The sequence below is a fragment of the Alexandromys fortis genome, unplaced genomic scaffold (genome assembly GCF_014885135.2).
Source record: "Alexandromys fortis isolate MF-2015 unplaced genomic scaffold, M_Fortis_MF-2015_v1.1 scaffold_19, whole genome shotgun sequence".
NCBI lineage: Eukaryota > Metazoa > Chordata > Mammalia > Rodentia > Cricetidae > Alexandromys > Alexandromys fortis.
Window position 1 is genome coordinate 3932787 of NW_026067890.1, and position 25322 is coordinate 3958108.

Consider the following 25322-nt stretch of genomic DNA (forward strand, 5'->3'; position numbering starts at 1 on the left):
GAGACAAATATATATATATATATTCATATATATGAAAAATAACTTTAAATTCATATTAATATACAAAAATCTACACCAATGTAAAATATTTTAAACTAGTGGTTGTTTACTAGCTGACTAAACAATCCAACCTTTTAACTCATCATTTCTATAATATCCCCCCCTGTTTCTCTTTAGAAAGAGATCCCTGAATCTGATCTCTTTGTTCAGTTTTTTTTTCTGACCATGACCAATAACAATTTGTAACCAATCCTCTAATAATGGCAAACATCAATAACCCTCCAAATGAGCAAAATAACCACCCACCCCACCTCTTAGGATTGTGGGAGTTGTATTCTCTAGATTCCTTCTTGTTGCCTGGGGATGCTGGCATCTTTATAATGTTGTGAGATGTTTGATTATACCCTGTAAAAATAAGTCACTCTGATTGGTTTAGTAAAAATATGACTGGCCAGTAGCTAGGCAGGATTTCCAGGCAAATAGGACATTGGAACGGAAGGTGGAAATGCCAGGATGCAGAGCAATCAGTAAGGACATTGCAAAGCAAAGGTAACTGAGCCATGTAAAAGAAGTATATTAAGAGAAATAGGGTGATTCAAGTTATAGGAGCTAGTTAGAAACAAATCTAAGCTATAGGCCAAGCTTTCATAACAAATAATAAATTTCTATGTCATGATTTGGAAGCTGGCTGATGGGACAAAGAAAAACCCACAACATTTTGGTACAAGTTTTCTCACTTTAGATGGCAGGCCAATGAGTGTTTGTGACATTTCCTGAATTAAGAGGGATAACCCAATAAACTCTGTAGTATGTTTCTATACTAATTAAATATTTGGAGCCAAAAAGAGTATTTGAAGGGTTAATACCATTCTCTGAGTTTGGGTTAGGTATATTAGTATTCAATTACAAATTATAACTAAGAATGAGGTCATTGTTACTTTATATATTGCTTTAGGTGTTATTTTATGTTAAATATGTATGCCCTTGAGGGAACCCTGACTGCCCCTCAGACTGGAGAGGGAGGGGGAGAGGAGTGGGGGGAGGGGGAGAGGAGAGGGAGGAGGGGGGAAAAGGGAGACGGGGAGGGAAATGGGAGGCGGGGAGGAGGCGGAAATCTTTTTCTTTCAATAAAAAATTATATTTAAAAAATAAAAAAATAAAATTAAATTAAAAAAATAAAAAAAATATGTATGCCCTTGAACTGGAATTACTAGCTTATTTTTATGAAGAATTGTGACTTCACACTCCATGTTTTCTCCTAGTTAATCCTACCTTTTACATAGACACTGCTGGGTAGTCCAGTACTGCATGATGCAGCTCCCAAGAGGTTTTCTTCCTTGATTGGTTAGAGCTTTCTGGTGATGCAGACTTTTAGGATCACTCATATTATTGTAAGTTACCTGTCTTAAAATAAACCCAGTAAACCCATTGGTATATACACACACAGACAGACACACAGACACAGACACAGAAACACACACACAGGCACATAGACACACACATTGACACAGACACACACAGAAACAGACATAGACACACACACATGCCATGCTTGCATTGAGTCTGAGAGAATCTATTCTGTTTACTTATTGAAAAAAGTGTCATAGAAGCCAAATTACTATTCTTTAATTAGGAAAGTTAAAAGTGGCAGAGTAATTATATGCACTGATTTTGTGTCATTTTAAAGTTATTTCCTACAGTAAAGTATCAATTTCTAATAGACCTAGTTTCAATTCTAGATATGATTTCCTTATAGGACAAGAACATTTTATATATCAGCAATTTTTAAACCCATGATTTAAATATATGTATTTGTAACATATTTTCCTGTTACAAATAGATCTCTCCCTGTGAAGCTTTTGGGCATTTTCTGTAGTTTCCTTGCCACTAATGATAACTTCTCTTCCTTGCACAGGATATCTTTGTAGAGGATCAACTTTTGAAGTTTTAATGGTGCAGTGGGGCACAGGCTGTTTCCTAGACTGACGTTGCTCATGCAGATCCTATACTTAGTCAGTGCCCATGCTTGACTTCCTTTTATTTTCAGTGCAGCTCTTTCTCTCCAGTGGTTTCCAGGTTCTCTGGCTTTGGGGGCCCTGTTTTTTATACCTTGTATACTGAAATGTGAAACTTCCACTCTAGAACATCAAAGAGTCAGTGAGTGTGGTGTTGCCTTGACTTTCCCATTGGAAAGTGTTGATTTTGGAACAGCTCTGTTCTGCTGCCGATTACACCTTGGCAGGAAAGTAAGACCAAGGGACCTCCTTCTTTTCACAGGGCTGTTAATCATTACCAGACTTGAAACCTTTGAAACTGCTGACAAGTTGTGAATGTTGTCTCCTTTGTCTTCTGAAACAGAAGGAGAGAATGACAGCAAAAGGAAAACAGGATTTTGTTTGTCTTTCTCCTGGGAATGTCCTTTTACCTTCCAGCAGGAGATTTTCCTTTCAGATTTTTTTTGCTAAGGATTTTTATCTTGTTAATGTGTATGTATGTATGTATACATATTTATTTTTGAACACACATAGATAGATAGATAGATAGATAGATAGATAGATAGATAGATAGAGATAGATAGATAGATAGATAGATAGATAGATAGATAATTACAATCACGAATGCTTGCTTCTGCATTTCCCTGGGCAGTCTGATGGTAAAAAAGCATACTCATATGATATCCTATCCTGTGTGGAAGGAGTAGCAAATAGTGCTGTTTCTTTAGAGACTCATGGGTGTAACATAGCAGAGCAAAGACTGATTTTTAAGTTGTGGAAGAAATGGGTTTTTAGTTAGAACTAAGGTGTTCAATGTAATGTAAGGCAACTGCTTCATGGTGATGCAAGCAAAGGTTTGGAATTAAAATTTTATGCCTGGAGCGAGTAACGAGTAGTCTAACATGGAGAGTTTGATCATAGTGCAATCCAGGTAGCCTCAAAAGGATCTTGTATATGCTGAGGTAGAAATAGCAAAGGCCCAACCACATGTGACTGACATGAACAGACATGCGTGAGATGAATAAGCAAAGGAGAATCCATGTAGACTAGCCTCTGTGTGAATGCTCACAGGGAAAAGTGTGGTATTTTTGATGAGAGAGAGAGAGAGGGAGACATGGGGGTGCTGTGAGATTTTGTAAGGAAAGACAGTGCACGGATATTTTTGATTCAGATGAATTTAAGTCACAATAGACCATGCCTGCAGATAGGCTATATGACAGTGCATTACAATGGTGGACTGAATTAGGGAAGATCCAAGAGCCCTTTCTTGTGACCCAGCTGAGTAGAGAATTTACAGCAGCAAAGACAGTGTATAGAAAGCGAGGGCTTGGGGTAGTGACGTGACTCATTTGGTAAAGGGATCATGAAATAAATGTAAAGACCTTAATTCAATCCTACATAACCTACAAACCACAGGTTTAATGAGAGATCCTGCCTCAAAAACTAAGGAGAGAAGTGGTTTTGGAAAAGACATGACATTGCCTTCAAACCTTCACATATGCATACACACATATGCAGGCTCACGTTTATGTGTGTGTGCACACAAATGTATACCCAAAAAAAAAGAAAGAAAAAGGAAAGAGAGAAGTGAAGGAGGAGGAGGAGGAAGAGGAGGAAGAGAGAGAGAGAGAGAGAGAGAGAGAGAGAGAGAGAGAGAGAGAGAGAGAAGACTTTAATGCTATAGACACCAAACAGAGCAAGCTTCTGGATCCAAGATTGAAATGAGAATGCTGTGTATTTGTAAACATTATAAGCTAAGACTCACTCCAGATCCAGAAGAACAACAGGACACTGTATGAATTCACAGCTTCTATTTTGAAGAGTCTAGCTCCCCACCTTCCCCTACTAGCATCCTTCCCAGAGCACCTTCCTTGTGATCATCCTCCAGTTAATTAAACGTGAAAAAGAAAAATTACCTTTGATCACTCTAGTTCTTATTGTAATGCAAACTGCTTGCTATTTCATGTGTTTCCTTTTGGCAGTTAGTCCTGTAGTCGGCACACAATTAGTCAATATATGATTTATTATTAATTTTTGAAACAAGTTACACGTTCAGGTTACTTAATTTTTAAAACCATAAGCTTTACTCAGGTCTTGCTTTGTCTTTGGTCTCTGCATCTTTTCTTCCAGCTTTATTAGTTGACTTATAGTGTTTTATTTTTCAGCATGTTGATATACTTTTACCTCCTGAATTTAAATGACTCTGGGCCTTGTAAGCCAGTCAGTATGCTGTAACATGTGTTCTTTCCTTTTATACACTTTTAATATCCTTTTATAAATGCTTTCCTGTGATATGTTATTATTAATTCACAATGTAAAAAAAGCCCAGCTAGTACAGTATCATAGTATACTCTTAATGTTTTGTTCTTTAAATTACTTAAAGAATAAAAGAAATAAAAGAACTGTGAGCTGGTGTTAAATTCTTTGGTAATATTGCTTTTCTTTTCTCTTCGTAAATGTAAGCAATACTATAAAATACTCACTGCTTTGGTTCTAAAGTTTCTTCTTGGTACAGAGAAAGTCTGGAGCTGTTATGGTTCCATCTGAAATATTAAGATACTATTGTCTGTGCTGAAATATAATGTGAGCCGTGTTTTAATAGCTCCACACACGATAAAGTCTTTTCTGTGTCTGTTATAGACTAATTGTATACCACTAGCGCTCATGTGTTAAAGCCTAGTTCCCAGTGTGTAGTATTAGGAGATGGAACTTTTTGAAGTGAGTTAGGGCTATTTAAGCTCATTAGGATGGGACTTTTATAATGCCATTAATGCTTTTATGAGAAAAGCCTGTGGAGGACTTGCTCTCTCTTCACAAAGAGATAGAAGGCAAGGTTAGTAATCTACAAGCCAGCGGAAGGATCTTCACTAAGGACCAAATTGTGCACAAAATTGACCGTGGACTATTCTGCCTCTAAGATTGTGAGAACGAAGTGTTTGTTGCTTTCGTCACCCAGTCTATGGTATTCAGGGGCTGTATTTTAATGAAAGGAACCATTGTCTACATCAGATATCATCATCATGCTCTGATCCTACAAGAATTGTGTGGTCAATGAATTGGGATCTGGTTCAGTGGCAAGTGGTTGCCTAATCAGTGCAAGATTTTGGGAACAGACCCTCGTACCAAGGGAAGCAAAAGGAAGACTCACAGGGTAATATCATATACGTTAGCATATTTGCATATATATGCTTATGTGTGTGTGCGTGTCCCTCTTATGAATTTTCAGTCTTTTAAAAAGAAAATGAACCTTTTAAAAATCAGTCTATTGAGTGGCATTTACTTTATAAGTTTAAAAACCCTGTAAATTCTGGCAAAGATGACTAGAGACTCAAGTGATAGAACCCAGATTGCTTAGTTGCACAGACATGATAGATGTGATGTTTTAAGATGTGTGAACCATTTTACTTAGGTTAACTATTTGTTCAATGGAAATGAATTGAATTTCCCAGGTGATGTGACCAGCATCCTGAAACCGTTCATGTGTTTCGAGTTGATGAGTTTTGTGATGTTTACAAATTCATCATTTTTCTCACCCGACTTGTCTTTCCCAGAATGGAAATGTAATGTAAATTCACCCTTACATGTCTCGCCCCAAATTCATTAGTTATATACAGTTCTATGTATTACAGACATTATCTGTATTGTTCCATACATGTCATGGATGTTCAAGTGTATATTTGAATTTCACGACACTTCAATAGTGCCATACTAATTTGCGAAGAGCATATTGGCATTTGTAGGCAATCTGCCTTTGCAGTTGCAGGTCAGGGGCTGTGATAAATTCAGGAACCCATGATCAATTTGATTTCATTTGAGGTACATCACTTCTTGTCATTCCGTCTTGCTTATAGCTTCTTTTTTGCCTGTTGCCTTTGTCTTTTTGCATGTTCGTATAGATTTAAAACAAATCCACATGTAAATATTCACAATTGACGTTTAGAAGCACAAATGCCCATTAGCTGCGTAATAACTAAAACCTACTCATACAACTAAAATTCAATGTGGAATAGGAATTTACTGCTCACCAGGTAATTTTCATATGTGGTCGTAATAATCAAGGCACACTATTACTAATCACTGTTTAACAGTGAAAGAATGAGACACTGTTGCTTTAAGTAGCCAGCAAAAATAGAAGAATTAAAATCTAAGACCAAATGTAACATAGAGCACTAGACACATTGTTTAGTAAGTTCTTAACAGGAATATTTAGAATATTTACATAATCTTTCTTCATCTGTTGTTTATTAATAACATTGAGCTAGACACTGTGAATAGAAGGAATATTGGAGTTAGTAGGAAAGGTCAAGAAAAAGGACAACTTTGCTTTTTTTTTTTTTTACAACTTTGCTTTATTAACATCACCTGGAAAAGTGGTCCAGCTTAAGGTGATGCCTACGAGTTCATTTAGAAGATGACTATGAACACATGAGAGTCCTTGGCCGGGACTAATTGCCAGCGTCTTCCCAAAGCCTTCAGACTCCAAACTTGCTTGTATCTGTTTTCGTAGACCTGAGGGACCAAATGAAGCTTGTTCTGCCCTCTGTTCCCCATGAAGCAGAAAACTGGCCACACCATCTCTGGGCTTATCTAAAGTCTCCATTTACAAACTACTTTGAAAATGCCAGAGAGAGTCTTTTTAAACTCTCCCTCTCCTATGAGTAATGCCAGGCATAAGAAATGGTGAGGTAATTGGCTGGCGCTGAAGCTCAGCAAGTAAGTACCAAAGGGTTGGTTTCTATTCGCCAGAATTTGCTAGGACATAAATACATCAACCAATGGCCTACCTGCTTGCCTGCGAGTTGAGAGAATTTGCTTAGGTGAACATAGTGTACTGTTTCCTCAGGTGCAAGTGGAAGGAAATACATTTTGAAATCAAGATGAAGTAGGCATGACAAGTTAGGCAGAAGTAAAAGCAGCATGCTTTTAACCATTTGATTTCTGTTAGCCTCATACATGGAAATGACCTACCGGAATCTCAGAGTATGCCATCAATTATAAGATTTAACCATAATTTGAATAAGATCAGTTTTAATACATCAACTTGAACATGTATCCTCCAAATGTGAGTAAATATGTATCATTTTTATAGTTCAGAATGACACCAAGGGTAAGTAGTGTTGAGGTAGAAAATATTTGTAATCCAAATATTACAAAAGATGAAAATCTTGATGGTACAATATTTAATGAATAAATACAGTCATGTAAACGCTGGCACATTTTTTAGAAAGGACGCTTGGCAAGATGACGTCATGAAACTGGAATTTGAGCTCCCAAATGATAGTCAAGGTCCAAAATTTTACAACTAGGGATTAGTGTTTTCATCCAGGAAGAGAAGGTGTATGATTGCAGTCAAACGGTCACTCTTCACACTCTCTAGATTGAGGCACAAAACTCAGGTACAATTTTCAGTATGTGTGCTGCAGGACTCCTGAAACCCCTACTTGTAATGTTCCCAGAATCCGGGTGACAGTACATAACTCAGATTTTATGCGGAATCTGCTTGAGTCATATTAAATCCTTTCTGAAACCAAGCAAAATTCATGCCATCAAGTTTTCTCAAATTGGTATTTTTCTTCTGCCCCCATGCACACCATTGCAGTACCATAATGCTTCTGACATTCTCATAATGCTTCTGAAAATGACTGGAAAACTTAAAGCCAGATTCTTTGAAAAGAGAAAAGTCCCCTTCTATTACCAGTAACTTGATATCTGAAAGGGTTAATGGGCTTCTTAAAGTGCTCAATTTATCTAGAGAGGGGACCCTGTGACCTGGTAGGGCTCTGACTCTGGTCATTTCTTAGGAAGAATGTAATTTAGGACTCTCCCTTATTATTCTGCCAGCTGCTTTCTTATTGATGATATTGACTTTGGGTTTTAAAAAGTCTTGTTTGGGAAAATTGTTTTGAGCGGCACTCAACCACTCATATCCTGTATTCTTATTTTATATCACTTTTCATCTGGGAAATTATTAAGTCAAATCCTTGGTAACCATTCTCCACAATCCAATTTCTTTTTACCCAAGATCCATTGAATTCAACTCAATGCCTTCTCATAAAAGGTTAACCCAATTTTTCATGCTAGGTTATGCTTTATGTTTGTGTTATGTGGAAGAAAAGTAACCATGATAAGCAGCCAATAAATTACATTCAGAATGTTTATTTCCAAAAGTTACATTTCTATGCCAGCGTAGATAAACGTAATCATTTATCACAATATGGATTGAGGATGTAAAAGGTAAAATAAATACAGCCACATTTCTTGCATGATTCCTATTTTGTTTGATATAAATGTTGGCCAGAATACCTTTAAACTCATTCTTTCCTTTATTGACTTATATTTTTGCATGGTACTCTTGTGATTCAAATCTGAAAAGGTAAGCCAAAGCACTGTATTTATAAGAAATTATCTTTAGTTTTTTCCTATAAAATGAGATTCTTCTAAATGTGCATTTTCTTAAGTGCACATTTGCCTTGGAAATTTTTCATTCCAAGGAGTAAACATTTAGTTTGAGTGTGAATGTCCTATTTGGAATACACAGCCTGATAGAGGAAAGATATTCATGTTTGTCATTTGTGAGAATGACTAAAATAATTCTATCAAATTTATGCAAGTAAAGCAAGTCCCAAAGTTGTTAATTAAAATGAATACAGTGTATAGTTAAACTTGTTAAATGCAGCATTTATTGATTTTTGATAACAACTTTATCAAGATATAGTTGCCATATCCTGCCACTCTCCATATAAAAGAAAACATTTAGCATTTTAAATATATTAATATTAATGTATCTTATTAATTTTATTATTATTAATTCATAATTATGCTTCCAATGCACAGTCAGGCTTCATCACTCCACAAACAAATCACATGCTTTAGTGGTTACTTTCCACTTCCTCCACCCATCAGCCCTAGGCAACCCCTGATCTGCAGATTTGTCTATCCTGGACATTTCATGAGAATGCAAGCATGCAATATGTGGAACTTTCTGTTTTTTAAATTATTGTATTTATAGTGATTGTCCTCCCACATTATTCTTGTCCTTTTTGGGAAGCTTCGTGCACATACCCATGAAGAATGTGTGCTCTGCTCTCTTGGGCTGCTCATTTTCTACAGAGGATTGTGTCCAAATCCTCTGTTTCCTTGCTTTTCAGTCTAGTTTTCTAGCTATTATTTAATATGGAACATTATTATTGACTACTGTTATTGTCTAGATATGTTTCCCCTTATACTTTGTCAATTTTGTTAAGTGTATCTTGCCTTGGTTTTTTTTGGTGCATATATGTTTTGAATTATTCAAACTTCCAAATGGATAAGACTTTTCTGTTATTAAATGTCCCTCTTACATCTAGCAATGGTTTATTGTTTCAAGTCTGTTCAGAAATTAGAATGGCACTCCCATATATATTTTTATACGGTCATAATTTACATGGCAGTTTAAAAAAATCTGTCAGTCTTTCATGTTATTTTATATCATTGAATCTATAATGTGTTGATGTGTTGCCTAATGACAATGCAGAATAGTTGGGTCTTGCTTTTTTTTACCCATTCTGACAGTATGTATTTCACAGTGGCTTCTAGGACCCCATTAGTGTCTATACTTCATAGGCTGCTGTGCTTTCTTGTTTTACTGTTATTGTGTTATTATTATTTTGCCACTTGTTTTGGTGGTATGAGGGGTCTAACCCAGGGCTTCTTTCCTCTCCATGACATCTGGACAGATGGCGTCATGGCAGAAGTATGTGGAAAGGAGAAAACTCATGGTGCAGCAGGGACCCAGAACTTTCAGGGAATTGCCCCAAGCCGACACTACTTCTTAAATGTCCAGCCACCTCTTTATTGTTACCACACTGGCGACTAAGGTTCTATCATATAAACCTTTGGAGACATCCTCAATCATTTCCTAACAAGAGCATGTAACATAAATGCATTTATTCTAAAACTAAGAATTTTTAATATAAAAGTTTGCTATACTAATCTTGTGCTTTCAGGACAGAGGGCGTTTGCTTTGTTTAGTGACTGGGTAGATGATTTGGAGAAGTCTATCTCTCCTACAGTCTGTATCTCTGACATCTCTATATGGTTCAGGTTGTGTGTGTGTGTGTGTGTGTGTGTGTGTGTGTGTGTGTGTGTGTGGTAAAAGCACATTTGGGTTTGTTTGTTTATTAGAAAACTTGCTCTTTGAAATCTCATAGATGCTAATAATGCATCTTGATTGCTGTCATAGGCACCCTCTTTTATTTCCCTGCCACTCCTGTTGATGCTCCCCCCACCCACTCCACATGCGTTCCTTTCCTATACTTATGTCTTTTGTTTTGCTTTGTTTTGTGATGCACTGGGTTGACCCAGGGTCCTCTGTACCCTGGGCTTTGTACAGTGGTTTCTATAGAGCTCTCGTATGCCTCCTTTTCAGTTCCCTCTGAATCTTTGTCAGTTCATGTTGCTAGCACACTTAGTCTGTATAGCACACCTATTTTGTATAGTTCCCGGAAGTGTCGATAGCCCCATCGTATGCTTCAGTTGAATTTGGACTCATTGGTGAGGGTTGCTTTTGAAGTGAGTTTTTTAAAGGGCCTTTGTTAAGAGCTTGTTTGACCTGCTTCTCCTGTTCTCCCTGGTGAATTCTCTGCCATGGTACCTCTATTTATTAATTTTTTTTCAGGAAGATGTCATACTTCCTAATTGTTTGCCATCAAAGTCTCAATTGCTCAAAAGAAGACTTTTAGGCGTGAACTTCCCCATATAGGTGTTCAAGTGAATTCAGTTCATATGTAGAACTGCCTGTTCATGCCACTGTCTTTTCCTTTAGGGCATCTCTCTTCCACAGCTCTATTCCTCCATGACATGGGGTAATGATAGTGCCTGCTCCTCCAAAGGGACACCTGACTTTATGACCAGGGTGCTGGGTATGAGCAGCCATCTTTGGTTTTCTCAGTGAGTTGCTCCTCCTGTGCAGTCTCTATCACCCTGTCATAGCAAAGGTCTCCAGTGTCACCATCAGTTTTTGCTAGCATGGTTCCCTCAAGGTGGAGCCTATAGTCAATCAGTGAGAGCTGATGTGTGTTCAAGGAACTCTGGGCCACTAGGCTCTATTTTCCTGAGTTCAAATTGCCTATGAGATTGGAGGTGGGGCTCTGAGAAATGCTGTCAGAACCTTCTTCCCTGAGAGGTACTAGGGATGCCAGAGTCTTCAACTGGATGTTGGCACAAAAAAAGTTTTACTGTGTTGGTTATACACTCTTGGGGTGGATTAGTGTGACATGGAGCTGAGAGGGGGAAGACAGTGGTGGCTGCTATTTCAGGCTTTCATTAGACCCTCAGTTTTCTTTCTGAGTTGCAAACTGTCTTCAATTGATGTGTGTTTGGCTGTTGTTGTTTTTGTTTGTTTGTTTGCCTTTGAGACAATTTCCAGAGAAGTTAAGGGTTGTTGTCATCAGCTGTATTGCTGGAGTTGATCTACATGGGTCCTGAGGGTACTACTTTGAATGCGATCTCACTGGTGTTTATCTTTCACAATAAAGTCAAGGGCTCACATTGATTCTCTCTCTCTTTTAAACTTTTGGAAAATGATTTAATTCTTTTTTAAAATTACATTTAGACTCTCTCTCTCTCTCCCTCTCCCTCTCCCTCTCCCTCTCCCTCTCCCTCTCCCTCTCCCTCTCTCTCTGTATGTGTACCCCTCTGCCAGGATGCATGCACAGAACCAGAGTTACAGCATGAGTTGGATTCTTCTTCTATTGTTGAGACCTGAGATTTGAACAAAAGTTGTCAGAATGCCTGACCAACATTAGTTTCTCACTGAGTTATTCAAGCGTCATTTAATATTTGTTATACATGTGATTATAACCAGTTTATACATTAGATGTAGAAAGACTTTATTTGTGAATAAATTTGAATTTAAAACCAACAAGAGGACCAAATTATATCTTAGTCTCCTTTGGCTGTAAATGTGGTACTTACTCAGCCTCAATTTATTTGTTTATCCATAATATGGCCATAATAGTAGATGCTTTTTAATTTAAATTATGAAATGCATGTAAAACATTCTAAAAATCCAAAACTTTTAAGTAGGTGACAGTCTTACCATTTTAAATCAAATGTAGTATACAATATATCCTTTTCTGATTTCATCCTTATATTCTAAGTACAAAATTCATCTTAGGCAATGCTTTTTCTTTGTATCATTTAAAGTCTTTTATATTATCAAAATATTCTTACAAATCACCTACATTTTCACTCAGTGAATGATTAATTTATGTGAACACACAGAACTGAATAGTGTAAGATGGGAAGGGCATTGCTGGCACATATTTAGTAGTATAAGAATTTGTCTATTCATTTGTCTTGGTGTTGTGGAGAGGTTTATGGACTCCCAATAATAATTCATTTTGATATGTAGAAAAGATGAGCTTGGCAGGCTAATTTTGAAGGAATTGAAAATCTAGGCTGGAGGAAGTTCCTGGAGTTATCAGGTGCAACAGGAATTCGATTCTAAAGCTCCTGTCAGAACCATATCCAGCTGTTATGGTGCTCTTCCAGTCTAGATAAAAAGGATAAGTAGTTCACTGAGAGTTATATGGTCAGCACACACACACACACACACACACACACACACACACACACACACGCAGAGAGAGAGAGAGAGGGAGGGAGGGAGGGAGGGAGGGAGGGAGGGAGGGAGGGACAGAGACAGAGACAGAGACAGAGATATGAGCAGTTTTGAATCACTCATTTTGCAGGAAAGCATGTGTTGCGTCCTTGGTGTTGCACATCATACAATAGTGGAATTGAGGACACTTTGAGAGCCTGACCCACAGAATCAACAAAAGCCAGGATCATAGGGGCTCACAGAGACTGAAGTGGCAATCACGGAACCTGCGTGGATCTGCGTATTTTATGGTTTTTAGATTGGTGTTCTAGTGGATCTCATAACAGTGTGAGTGGGGTATGTCTCTGACTCTTTTGCCTGCTCTTGGAACCCTTTGCCTTCTCCTGGGTTTCCTCATCCAGCCTTGATAGGAAAGTTTTTTTCCTAGTCTTACTGTGACTTGTTACAGAGAGAAGAATAAATTAAAAATGTTAAAAAAATCTCCAATTCTCTAACTTCCAGTGTTCTCAGTCTATGAGAGAAGAAATCTTTCATGATCAGTGTTGACTGCTCAGGAGATATTTGAGAGCTAGGAAGCAAAAAAAAGCAGATCTAGTCAGGGAGGTCTTTATAGAGAAGAGCTTTGAGGCACATGTTCTTTTATGTCTCTTGCAGTAAAGGTCGCTACTATGATTTCTACTTCAAAACATTTATTTACTTATATCCATATTAAAATTTCTAATTTCAACCATTTTGATTTTACATTTCTTACTAATGAAAAAATTACAACCCATTTCATTAAATACTTTAAACCTCTGTGTCTATCCTTTTCTTGAGTGATTTTTATGTATGTGTGTGCTGTCCATATGTATGTGCATAGCATGTGTGTGTTCACATGTTTGCTATGCACATTGTGTGCAGATGTGTGCGCATGTGTGCAAATGTGTATGTAGCTTCTCAGAGCTGATGCTAGGTGTTTTTTTCAAATAACCCTCTCTACTGTATTGAAGCAATATGTCTTGTCTAATCTGGATCTCACCAAGTCTAGGCATTTTTGCCAGGCAGCTTGCTTTGGAGATCCCAGTCTCTGCTGCTGGAGGGCTGCAAATAATGACACCCCCCCCCCCCGCCTGGCTATATATATATGGGTCCTGACAAACTGAAATGTGGGTTCTTGTGCTTGCACAGCAAGGGCTTCATTCATTGGTTGTATCCACAGCCATTTTTTTCTAATACTTTTCTCCTTTTTTTTTCTCCTGCTATTACATATTGCTTTTCACCATGTCAAAACTGTTCAAAGATATTGGCAAAAATGTTGACTAGGTTCAACTGAAACATTTGTCATTGGAGATTTTCCTCTCTGGTGAAAATATTTTTTTTTTTTGCTTGTTGTTGGTCACATTGGTTTATGACTATTATTATGGTTTCTTTTACTTTTGATATCATAAATATAATTACATCATTTTTCCATACACCTTTTCCTTCCAAAGCCCTTCCATATATCCTTAATATCTTTCAAATACATGTTTTTACATTAATTATTTTTACATGCGTATGTTTATATGCATATACATATAGTCATAAATATAACCTGCCCAAACTGTATAATGTTACTTGTATGTGTGTTTTCAGTGCCGACCATTTATTACTGGATAATTAACTCATGTGTTCTCTTCTGGGGAAGACTATTTTTCCCACCATCAGCTTTCCTTAATTTCCTGTAGTTCTTTGTGGAAGTTTGGAACCTCATGGTTTTTCTTCTGTTCATTTTGGCATGCCTATTGTCCTTGTTTAGCCCATGGTTAGGCAGTCAGGTTGGTGAAGCTTTGAGGCTATAAGTTCTGTCGTTACTAGTAGACACAATTTCAGGGCACACACCCCGATCTTCTGTACTTTTAAATCTTCCCACTCTATCTTCTACAATGTTTCTTTAGCCTTAAATGTATGGGTTTTTTTTAAAGGTGTTTCCCTTGCGCAAGAATTTTTTTTTTTTTTGAGAATTATTAGAAAGGAGATTAGGATTTACCATGTTCACATTTTATCCAGATAAGCTTGATTTATAGTAATGGTGTTTTATTTCTTTATTTGCTTGCTTTTGTTCTTAACAGCCTTGGTTCTTCTTAGCTTTTCCATATATATTCTTGTTTTTGATATTCCTATATAGGTCCTGGTCTAAGTCTAATCTTCTTTTTCTTCATTTTTTGAACATCTTTGTGTGACCTTTGAATCATTTTCTAATTTGTTTAGATTACATCTACTTCTTTTTCTCTATCTCATGTGTCACGGGAGTTTTCACTTGTAACTAAGTTTCTCGGTGAAATAGGGTAATGCAAATGCAATTTTGATTCATTTCAGTGCCAACATGGTTACTTATGTTCGCATATTGTTTTTCTTGTATTCAGAGTATCCTGGCTTTAAATCCTCGAATACAAGCTCATGCAACGCTGCGTTCCACTATGGCCAAGAAACTAGACAAGAAACATTGGAAAAGAAATTCTGATAAGAATTGCTTTGTAAGTATCACTGATACATGATTTAGTGCTGAAAAGGACCCCACACATTGGACAATGTCTTTTGAATCCTTCACAATGTAATTAAATATGTACAAAGTACTCCTGTGCTTTTGAAATACTTTAAACATTTTATATTTGAAAACAGTATCAAGCTAATATTTATTTTTTTCTAAATTTGATTAACTTGAGCTTAAACTCGTTTTGCGCAATGCTGACATGGTGAAAGACATTCTGCGTCATAAGATTCAGTGTCAACTGTGGAAGGTGCACTATGTTCTTGGCGGACATATGACTAGCAAGTGTCCCGCATAAACAGCCGACATTTCCAGGTTCTTATCTGCTTGTTGAGACTAAGAATCACTGTGTAACCCAGACTGGCCTCATATCATGTGATTTCTTCTATTCCCACCTCCCGAGTCCTAAGGTTGCAGCTTAAGTCACAACAATCAGCTTAGAATCTTTCTTATCTGTGCCTATGTCATGATCACAGACTGTGAGGTCACGAGTGGATGTTAGATGTAACCTCAAAGGCAATCTTGAAGATGTCATTTTATAGGCTACACATGTTTTAAAGGGGAAAGGAATTCCTTTTTCCTGGAATTCCCCCCAAAAATGATTTTTTCCCAGGATAATTAATGAGACTGTAGCAGGAGCTTGTTCGGTGTTTGGTCCTTGTATGTTTTATACATGCTGTTGTTTAAGATACATGACATTATTTTCACCCTCCTCAGTTCTCCTTCCATTGGGACTTGAGGACAGTCATCTGTGGATATGCTTAGCAATTGTTATGTTTTTCTTTCATGGGCCATTCTGAAAAGGGTTTTTGAAAACAACAAAAATACCGGCAGACTATAACATGAACAGATCTCCCAGTCAGCTGCAGCCATGAATTTGGGATTCTGTTTTTCTTAGTCTACTCCCAGGAGTTCTGTTCTCTACCAGGACATTTCCAGTATGGGTCTTTGAAAGGACACCAGGGTAGCTCACACTAGATCGTGTGATGACATATTGTGATCTTGTATAATGAGGGCAACAACTAAAGAACAATGAAAGCAGAATGGTATAGTTTTTAAGTCTACCTGTTAAAGTCTATCAAGGTTAACTCTCTCATTTCAAATATGTGAGAGCTATAATCCAAAGACATCAGATGCTTTCCCTAGGGCTTTTCATTCAGAAACAATCTCACAGGCCTTGGCCCAGGTTTTATTTAGAAATAGAAGTTTTTCTCTATTACAATTGCTATTATCACTACTGTCTTAGGAAAATGATCATTTTATTCCTGATGTGGTCTCATACATAGTTTCTTATTTCATATCTTCTAATATATGTAATTGACAAAGGTAGTATCGAGATGTTTTCTTGGCCCAGTATTTATTGTTTTAATCTGTAGAAAAGCAATCTCAGAACATACTTGAGAATATTTGTTAATATTTGTGTGATGTGATGGGGCTATAATTTCACAACATCATTGTAGGTAGCTTGAGTCATTAAGATGGATGGGGATTGTGATGAATGTGTTCACAGAGTTGAATCCTGCTGAGACCCTTCTACTTGTCTTATCAATGATGTCTACTTCCTGTTTTCAATGATTTCTGTTTTCTTGTAGTCTGACTGTTCTACTAGCTTGTTTTAATCTGTTTACTTCCTTAAATTCTGTCTTTAAGTAACTACATTTTTGAGGTACTAAGGGTTAGTATTTCAACATATGTATTTTACAGAGACACAATTCAACCTATAACAATAACTTTAAATTATCAAACACACTCAGTAATTCATCTTACAGTAATATGTCCTATGGAAAGAATTAAGAATTAGGTAAACATTAATTATGTAGAAAGAGGATTATTCTAGGCATTATTTATTCAGTAGAGAAAAAAATGTAGAAGAAAATCCCCTGAATTCTAAATACTGTGTCTTGGTTAACTAAATTAAAGTAAATATATTCAGTGTTAAATTGTATGACCATTGAAATTATTTTTAAATACTTAATACACTGGGTTAAACAGTCACAATCTACATTACACGCAGAACACATTAAATATCTCTTTATCTAATTGCAATTCTGTGTACTTATATACAACCATAACTTTGTACACATCCATAAAGAATAAAAATGTCCATACAGTTATTAATGGTGGATATCTTTGTGTTCTTGACTTTTTGTGTATTTTGTATTTTATACAGTGAGTAAATATAAATGGGACAATAAGGTAAAAGCTTGCAATCTATGTAAAAATAATAATAATTCATTGTACAAGATCTGCTGAAGATGTAGATCACTGTTCAAACTCCAGTGATTCTGACAGAATGAGAGAGAGCCACAGTGAAGTTCATTCCTGTAAGGGGATCAGGACCTATGGTTCAAGTTGATTCTCAGTTCACCATCTGAATAAGCTTTTCTTCTTCTGCATTAGCATCCTCTCTGTGCTGATGTAAAAAATACTCACTAATGGGGCAAGTGGATAACCTGGACTCCCGCCTTGTCATGAGACTGTGAGATGCCCCAGTGTTTCTACTGGGGTGGTGTCAGAGGCCAAGGAAAGATCCTAGAATTTGACGTGCAGACTAGACTGACCTTGAACTCCCCAACACCCACCTACTTCAACCTTCAATGTACTCTTCTTAATCTGTGTACTCACACCCAGCATAGATGTGTTCTTAAAGTTGGCTCTACCCCTTGCCTCCAGGAGAACGATGAAGAGCCTTCTAGTTCTGGCTGAGACTATGCAATATCATGGATGCATCTTGGCTCTGCCTTTTCCTCCTTCATTCTTCCTCTCCCTGTGGTTTCCCTGTAGAAAACCCAATTAATAAGGACAAATGTCCAATCCCAAATCCAGTTTTGCCTCTAGGAAAATTATGTATCAGTGCTGAAATTTCTATTTTAGGACCTCACACACAGCATTGCTGCAGCTCTTCAATTTCTGTTTACTGGAAGACTGGTTCTTTCATAATCTCTCCCTCCCTTCCTCTTTTAATCTCTCCCTTTCTCCACCCTCTTCCTCCTCTTTTCTGTGCTGTGTGTATTTCTCTCCCCCTTCTTCTGCCCTGTCTCCCTTTTTCTCCTTTTTTTCAAAACCATGTTATTAATTGGAATCATCCCCTCTCTGTTTTAGTAGCATCTTTAGTCAGATAATTCCTATATTTTGATCTCAAGCCAATCTTTCTATCTCTGTCATGATAAGCAAAGACTCACTGAATTCTCTTCTCACAGATCTGGCAAGTATCTCAAATGGAAAATGCTGATGGTCAAATTCTAAAATTACTATCTTGCACCTGAAATTCTGTTCCTCAGAATTTCTGCCTTTATCTTTTCTGCTAGAATAAAATACTAAGAGTATATGATATTCTTATCACCACTCCTTTAGGTCTCTCTGGTGGCCTTGAGACTAGCTTCAATACTGTCCCCTTCCCAAGTGGAGTCTATTTTTAAGAATTAGCACAGCTGAGGTCTACTTTAAAAGTTCTTTGCTGACAACCTGCCAGGGCTTTTCCTGTTCTCTTGTAACTTGCAGAATTTCCTTTGCTGATCAATCTCAGTGAAGCTGCCTCTGGGAACTCTATGTCAAATTCTGCCTGCTCTTTACCTGCTTTTTGGGGGATTTCCTTGTTTGGCTCTTCTCCCCAGGATTTGCTAGTGGTACACTCCTTTTGCTCCTAGTTTCTTCATTGTCTTCCTTTTGCCTGTGAGTCTGTAAAGCCCAGTAGAGCAACTAATTTTATATTTCACTTGTCTTGCTTGTCTTACCATATAACTATTGAATGAATGTTTGAATGAACAAATGAACAAAACTGTTATTTTCCTAATTCTTAATTATACTGGACATTAGAATTGCATATTTTCTCATGTTGCAGCGATTGGCAGTTCTTTGTGGATGTCTTGTTGCTGCGTTTGATTTCTGAGGAATGTGGATCCCTCAGCTTACTTCCTTTAGTTTATTCATGATGATATCTAGGCTGAAAAATAAATATTTACTTAGACTCATTCAAATTACTAATGTCCTTACCGGTATATCACCTCACATTCTTAGAAAAGCCAAATTGGGGCTAGAGAGATGGTTCAGATGTTAAGAGCACTGGCTGCTTTTCTAGAAGTCCTGAGTTCAATTCCCAGCATCCATATCGTGGGTCACAACCATGTATAATGAGATTGGATGTCCTCTTCTTGCCTGCAGGGAAATACTCAGATAAAAAAGCATATACATAATAAATGAATAACTCTTTAAAAAGAAGAAAATACAAGCGTGTTTATGGAAACCGACATACTTGAGAAGTTCAAGAAGGTGTGAATTGTGTTGCTTCTGATGTTATCCCAGAAGACAGACAGAATGGAGACTTGAGCATTGGTTTGACTAGGGTCAGCCTTCTGTCAGAAAGTCATTGACCAATCACAGGGCATATCCGGGTCATGCTTGGGTTTCTTTGAAATCCCAGATAACGTTTTAGGGAGGTAGTGTGTAGTCCTCATTCCCTACCTAACTTCCCTCCATCTTTCTACTCACTTAACTGATGCCTGAAGCAGTCATGCTTTCAGGCGCCATATTGAATGCTACTGAGAGATGAAAAAAATCTACAAAAATATTGTATTTTTTAAAGACAGACTCTAATTTTGTTTTAACAAGCAGATGATTGGCGTCTAGGAGTACAGGAGTTGTTTTGTCCCAATGATGACCATTTTGAAATTTTTGCTCAAGAATTTCACTATTTGGCAGCTTGCTAGCTTTCTATTACTCGTTGGAAATTCTGAATTACGTAGGGAATTTATGCTGGCAAATACGTTTGGACTGGGAAATGAAGCACAAGGCAGTTATTCCCAATATCTTTTAAGCAGGTGTTCCATAACCACTGTTTATTTTTGGCATTTTGAAAACGTCGAACTGTCCTAATTACATAAATATTTTGCAGTCATTTTCGATGAGCAATTTTTGAAGACCAGAAAATATTGTGAATCATAAATTTTATCTCAGGTGGAGAAAAATAAAACATGATTAAGCGCAGTGAGTCATTTGCTTTCAGACTCTCGGTGAATTTATTCAAATTTGTGTCACATAGTAGGTACTCACATCTAAAAAAAGATGGTGAAAATTTAATGCCCACTGAAAGTTTGTTATTTCATGTCCTGTGTCTAAATTCTTGCTTTTTAACCTTCAGAATCACTTTGTGGTAGTCATTATATTTTATCTCCACTCCTAGATGGAGAGCCATGTACAAGGAGGCCCAAGAAGCCGGATTAACAGAGAACTAAACATTGAACCCATGTAATATGGCAAGAGAGCTCTTTAAGCAGTGTACTTTACATGAAGCGATAAAAATCAGCCATTGACTTTTCTTTATAGACAATGAAACTGAATAAGGAATTTTTACTTTTGGACACAGATATTTTTCCTTGTGTGTGTGGTTTCTTTTCCTATTTATCACCCATTAGAATAGGCTGGGGATTCTGTCATTCATCAGTTGGAATAAATATGAGTATAGCATAGACCTTACCAAGGATCTGTCATATTCTGATGAAAAACACAGACATTAATAAAAAGTTACAATACTATTTCAAAGAAAGAACAATATATTGATTTTAATTGTCAAGTAAATTTGTCTTCAGCTAGATGATTGTGGGATTTAGTGTAGGAGATGGGTTTAATGGGAAATATTGAAGGCACGATCTCTGGGACTATTCAGAAAGTTGTATGATAAATAATGAAGATGAGGGTAAGGGAGTTGGTAGTGGAGTGTAGGTGTGGAGATATTTAGAAATTAGAAAGCATGACATGATGTTTGGGGGAAGAGTTTGGTTGATAAAATGCTTGCTCTGCCAACACAAGAATCTGACTTCCAGTCCCAGAGCTCACTAATACAAGACAGCCATGGTGGAACATGCTTGTAATCCCAGAGCTGTGGAGGAAGAGACAGGCAATCCCTTTTTCAATGGCTCTGGCCAGTCTGATTGGAAAGCTCTGGATCAAGGAGGAATTCTGTCTCAAAGAGAAAGAATGTGGAGAGCTTTTAAAAGTTGACACCTGACGTTTTCTTCTGACCTTCACATGCCTGCTTATTGCTTATTCATTTGTATACACTCAAACCCAAACATATAACATATATATGTATATATATACATATATATATGCACAAAATGTATGGCTTTGAAATTGAATTTGTTTGTCCATTTTTTATAAGCTATATTGATGGGAAATAATGAGTCCAGCATGTAATCTTTTAAACTTAAGATATGAAAATAAAGGATTTTGAAACATCAGTAGGCATAGATAATTAGAAGCCTGTGGGCAGAATTTTCCCGGACCAGTGTGTGGCATCGGGAGAAGGAAAAATGGTATATCCTGAGATTGGGGCAGGCGAGGTACTAGCTACAGATAGTCAATATATAGGGCTAGCCAAAGGCAAATCAATAATAGATTATCATAGAAATGAACAAAAAAATATAGGTAGGGCAATGCCTGTTTTCCCTAGCATTAGATCATATAGGGCTTTGTGTGGCACTGAACCTCTTGCTCCCAAAGAAAGACAGAAATTGGCTTAAAAAACAATCATGGGAGGTGAAATGATCTTAAAAGGGCATAGGCAGAGAGTGCCTATAGGGGGAGATGAAAACCATTTGTTTCCCTCCTAATGTGTGATTTCATATGTTCCCAAAGAGGCTCATTTATAATCTTTTACAATTATGCTTACGATTTGCCTCGTCTTCTGGGCCTTCTTATTTCCCCCTTCTCGGGTTTGCCTGGTCACTGGATGACACCCACTTCTATTCTTAAAGTTCTAAGGGATTCATTCTTGCTTGGTTAGCTAGCTCTGTGGCATTATAGGATGCAAGATGGAATATGAATCCCAGTACTGGTCTACCAAATTCCCAGTTCGCATTCCTAATTGTAAACTTTCCAACCTCATGAGCTTTGCATCACCTTGTGAGGAAGTGACCCCTTTCTACCTTGCCTCTTCTTGGACCACATTGTCAAAGAATTCTCAGAGCTTGCATTTTTGATTGTTGACAAGCTGTCTTATAAAAATAGATTTACTTTAAGCCTGATATCCTGAAATTAAAGAAAAATAAACAAGATTCTTTTCTTTGTAACTTGCCAAACCTCCTTTTGTTGATAGAAAAGACAGTGTTTGTGTGGTGAATGCTACTATGTGACTAGATACTCAGGGATGCCAGGAAGGTTACTGGTTTTGTTTTCCTCCAGATGTACTCAATCTCAACCCCTCAGTAGTTTTTGTGAGTGAGTAACTTTGTCTCTGTTGCTTTGTCTAGCCCTTTCCACTTAATTTTTCTGGCCTGACATGATATATTCAGCGTGTGTGAGTATGTGAGTGAGTGAGTGTGTGTGTGTGTGGGTGTGTTTGCCTTGCCTATTTATATTCTGAAGAAGGACATTGAATGTCTTGCCCTATCACTCTCAACCTTCTTTTGACATAAGTAAGGTCTGTCACTGAAACAGGAGCTAGGCTAGTGGCCAGCAATCCCTGGGAATCCTCCTTGTCTCTGTATTTTACAGAGCTGGAGTTATTTAAATGCCTGTTTTTTAAAACCAGGTAGTATTAGGGATTTGAACTCGAATTCTCCTGCTTGAGCAGCAAGCTTTTTTTTACCTGCCAAGCCAGCTTCCCATCTCTTCCCATCCACAATAATTCTTTGAGTCTTTCTCACCTTCCTCTGCCCCAGACACCAGATTCTCGCCTGTCACCCACCTTTTTACTATGCTGAAGGCCTTGAGTGGTGTGCAAGTCACTGTGATGTTACACTGGGCAATAAAGTTCAGGATACTTCATGTCTCAGGCCTCTTTCTCAGGGCTTCATATAGCTCCTAAGTCATAGAGTCTCTGTCTGCTGACTGCCACACACCAGGTGTTGGCCAGGCATCTGTGAAGAGCCTTGGGAGCAATCCTGAAACTTTTTCCTCCAGCATTTACTTGTCTTTTGTTCCTCTCCCGACTCTCAGCCATTAAAATATTAATGTGATCTGTGTTGAAAGGTGAAAAGTTGAGAGAAATTTGCTGTTTCCTTGGCTCACATTTCCTCTTCTAACTACTGTGAATCACCTAGGTTCATTTCTCCTCCCCTGAAACTTTGATTTCCGTCTTTCCAACTGTCGTAGAAATGCTATTTATATGAGTTTTGCCATTATTTTTCCTTTCTTGGGGAAAAAAGTTTTGAAAAGTCTAGTGTAGGTATTTTGTTTTCTGAGGAGTTTCACTGCTAAGAACCTGGATAATCTGGAACTTAATATGGGTTCAGACTGACCTTGAACCCATAGAGATCGACCTGTCTCCGCCTTGTAAGTGGTGGGATGTGCTCATGATGGCTCACCCTTTTTTCTAATCTTGAAATATTATTTTATTAATTAATTATGTGTGTGTGTTCTGTGTGTGGGTACATTCATGTATGAATACAGGTGCCCAAGGAGGCCAGAAGGCAACAGGAAGCATGCCATCTGCCTTATCTGGTGTTGGGATGCAAATTTGGGTCTTCTGCAAGACCAATAAATGAGCTAACTCTCTAGCATTTTCTCTTCTTTTCCTGGTCCTTCTTTCCTCTTTGTTGATCAGGATCTATGAGTCTGGTCTAGTAGTAAATATGAGCAAATTTTATTGAAATGTTCATGACATGTAAATACTTAATATTTTCACTCCTTATGAATTTATAACATATTTATCATGCACAAGGCATTTTAAAGTATCTAATTAAAATGCCTCATTCGGATGATGTCTCATTATTCAGTTTCTTATATATTATTTCTGTGTCTGTCCCCCAAAGCAAGTATATTTCATTTATGTGTTCTCATGTTCCAAGAAGTAGGGACTGTGCAAAAATAGGATTCGATTGTGTGGTATATGCTGCTGTATTCTATAACAGTTTGAGGGACAATGGTGATTGAGAAGAAGAAAAGAAGAGTATGGAGGGGGAGTCAATGGTGGTAAATCCTGATTAAATTACCTACAATGATAACTAAACGGAGCCATTGACCAACAGCTCTGGGCCACTGCTGCCCCGTGTATTTATTCTGCATTAGTCCTTCCTGTCTTCATTTTTCTTTCCATAGCACTTGGCAGCTAACACACAATGTCTCCTAATGAATGGTTTGTCTCCTAATTAGAACATCAGGTCTATAAGGACCTGTTGTTTTCATAGCTGAACCCTCAGCACCTGGATTGGTGCTTTGTGTGTGACTAAGTGCTTAGTAAATGGTAACTAACTAGAATATTAACTCTATTCCTGGACTATGCTAAAGCCTGTTCTTGGCACTGATATTCTAAATGTAATCTTATGGTACTTACATTATGGCAGATGATAATATCACTGTTTTGTTTTACACACACATACACACCACTGATTGTCATGAGTATGGTCATCTATTTAGAGAAAGATATCCTCTAAATATCCTGCAGATGAAGGGATTGCTAAGTGATATATATATATATATATATATATATATATATATATATATAATCTCGTACCTAAGCCATCAATTTTTAACCTGTGGGTCCCAATTCCTTTGCGGCTGAAACACCCTTTCACAGGGCTTGACTAAGACCATCTGCATATCTGATATTTATATTACAGTTGTTAATGGTAGAAAAATTATAGCGCAGAAGTAGTGATAAAAATACTTTGATGTGGGGGTCACCACAACATGAAGAACTGTATTAAGGGTCACAGACTTAGGAGGCTGAGAATCACTGACCTAAGGGATAAAGCTAGAACCACTGACTTCATGAATCTCCTCCCTGTATACTGAAATCTATATTGCTTTCCTTTTGAAAACATTTTTCATGTATAGTCTTCATTTATAAGAATTCACCTGGACTCCTTTGAGAACTCAGATTAAAGCCTGAAGTGCGGTTTGTTCTCCATTGACAACACACGAAGTGTGAATTCTGAGGAGTGTCTGAACACCTTGGTGCATTAGCCCAAAAGTCAAAACGAGTGACTTTTGCCAGGCGGTGGTGGCACACGCCTTTAATCCCAGCACTTGGGAGGCAGAGGCAGGCGTATCTTTGAGTTCGAGATCAGCCTGTTCTACAAGAGCTAGTTCCAGGACAGGCTCCAAAACCACAGAGAAACCGTTTTGAAAAAGAAAAACAACAACAACAACAACAAAAAAAATGAGTGACTTTCTATGCAGTGACCCTTCCTAAAGAATTTACTTTTTTTTTACTATAATTTTTTTTTATTGAGAATAAGAAAAAAAAAAGTTTCCGCCTCCTCCCAGCCTCCCATTTCCC

At 37.5% G+C, this 25322-nt stretch overlaps 1 protein-coding gene across 1 annotated transcript in view; it reads left to right on the forward strand.

Annotated features, from left to right (window-relative positions):
- Positions 1-25322, forward strand: part of Dpyd (dihydropyrimidine dehydrogenase) — a 752991-nt gene that overhangs the window by 23206 nt on the left and 704463 nt on the right. Inside the window, exon 2 of the mRNA XM_050160025.1 lies at positions 14979-15089. Coding sequence (XP_050015982.1) covers positions 14979-15089 — 111 coding nt within the window. The remainder of the gene's footprint in view (positions 1-14978; positions 15090-25322) is intronic.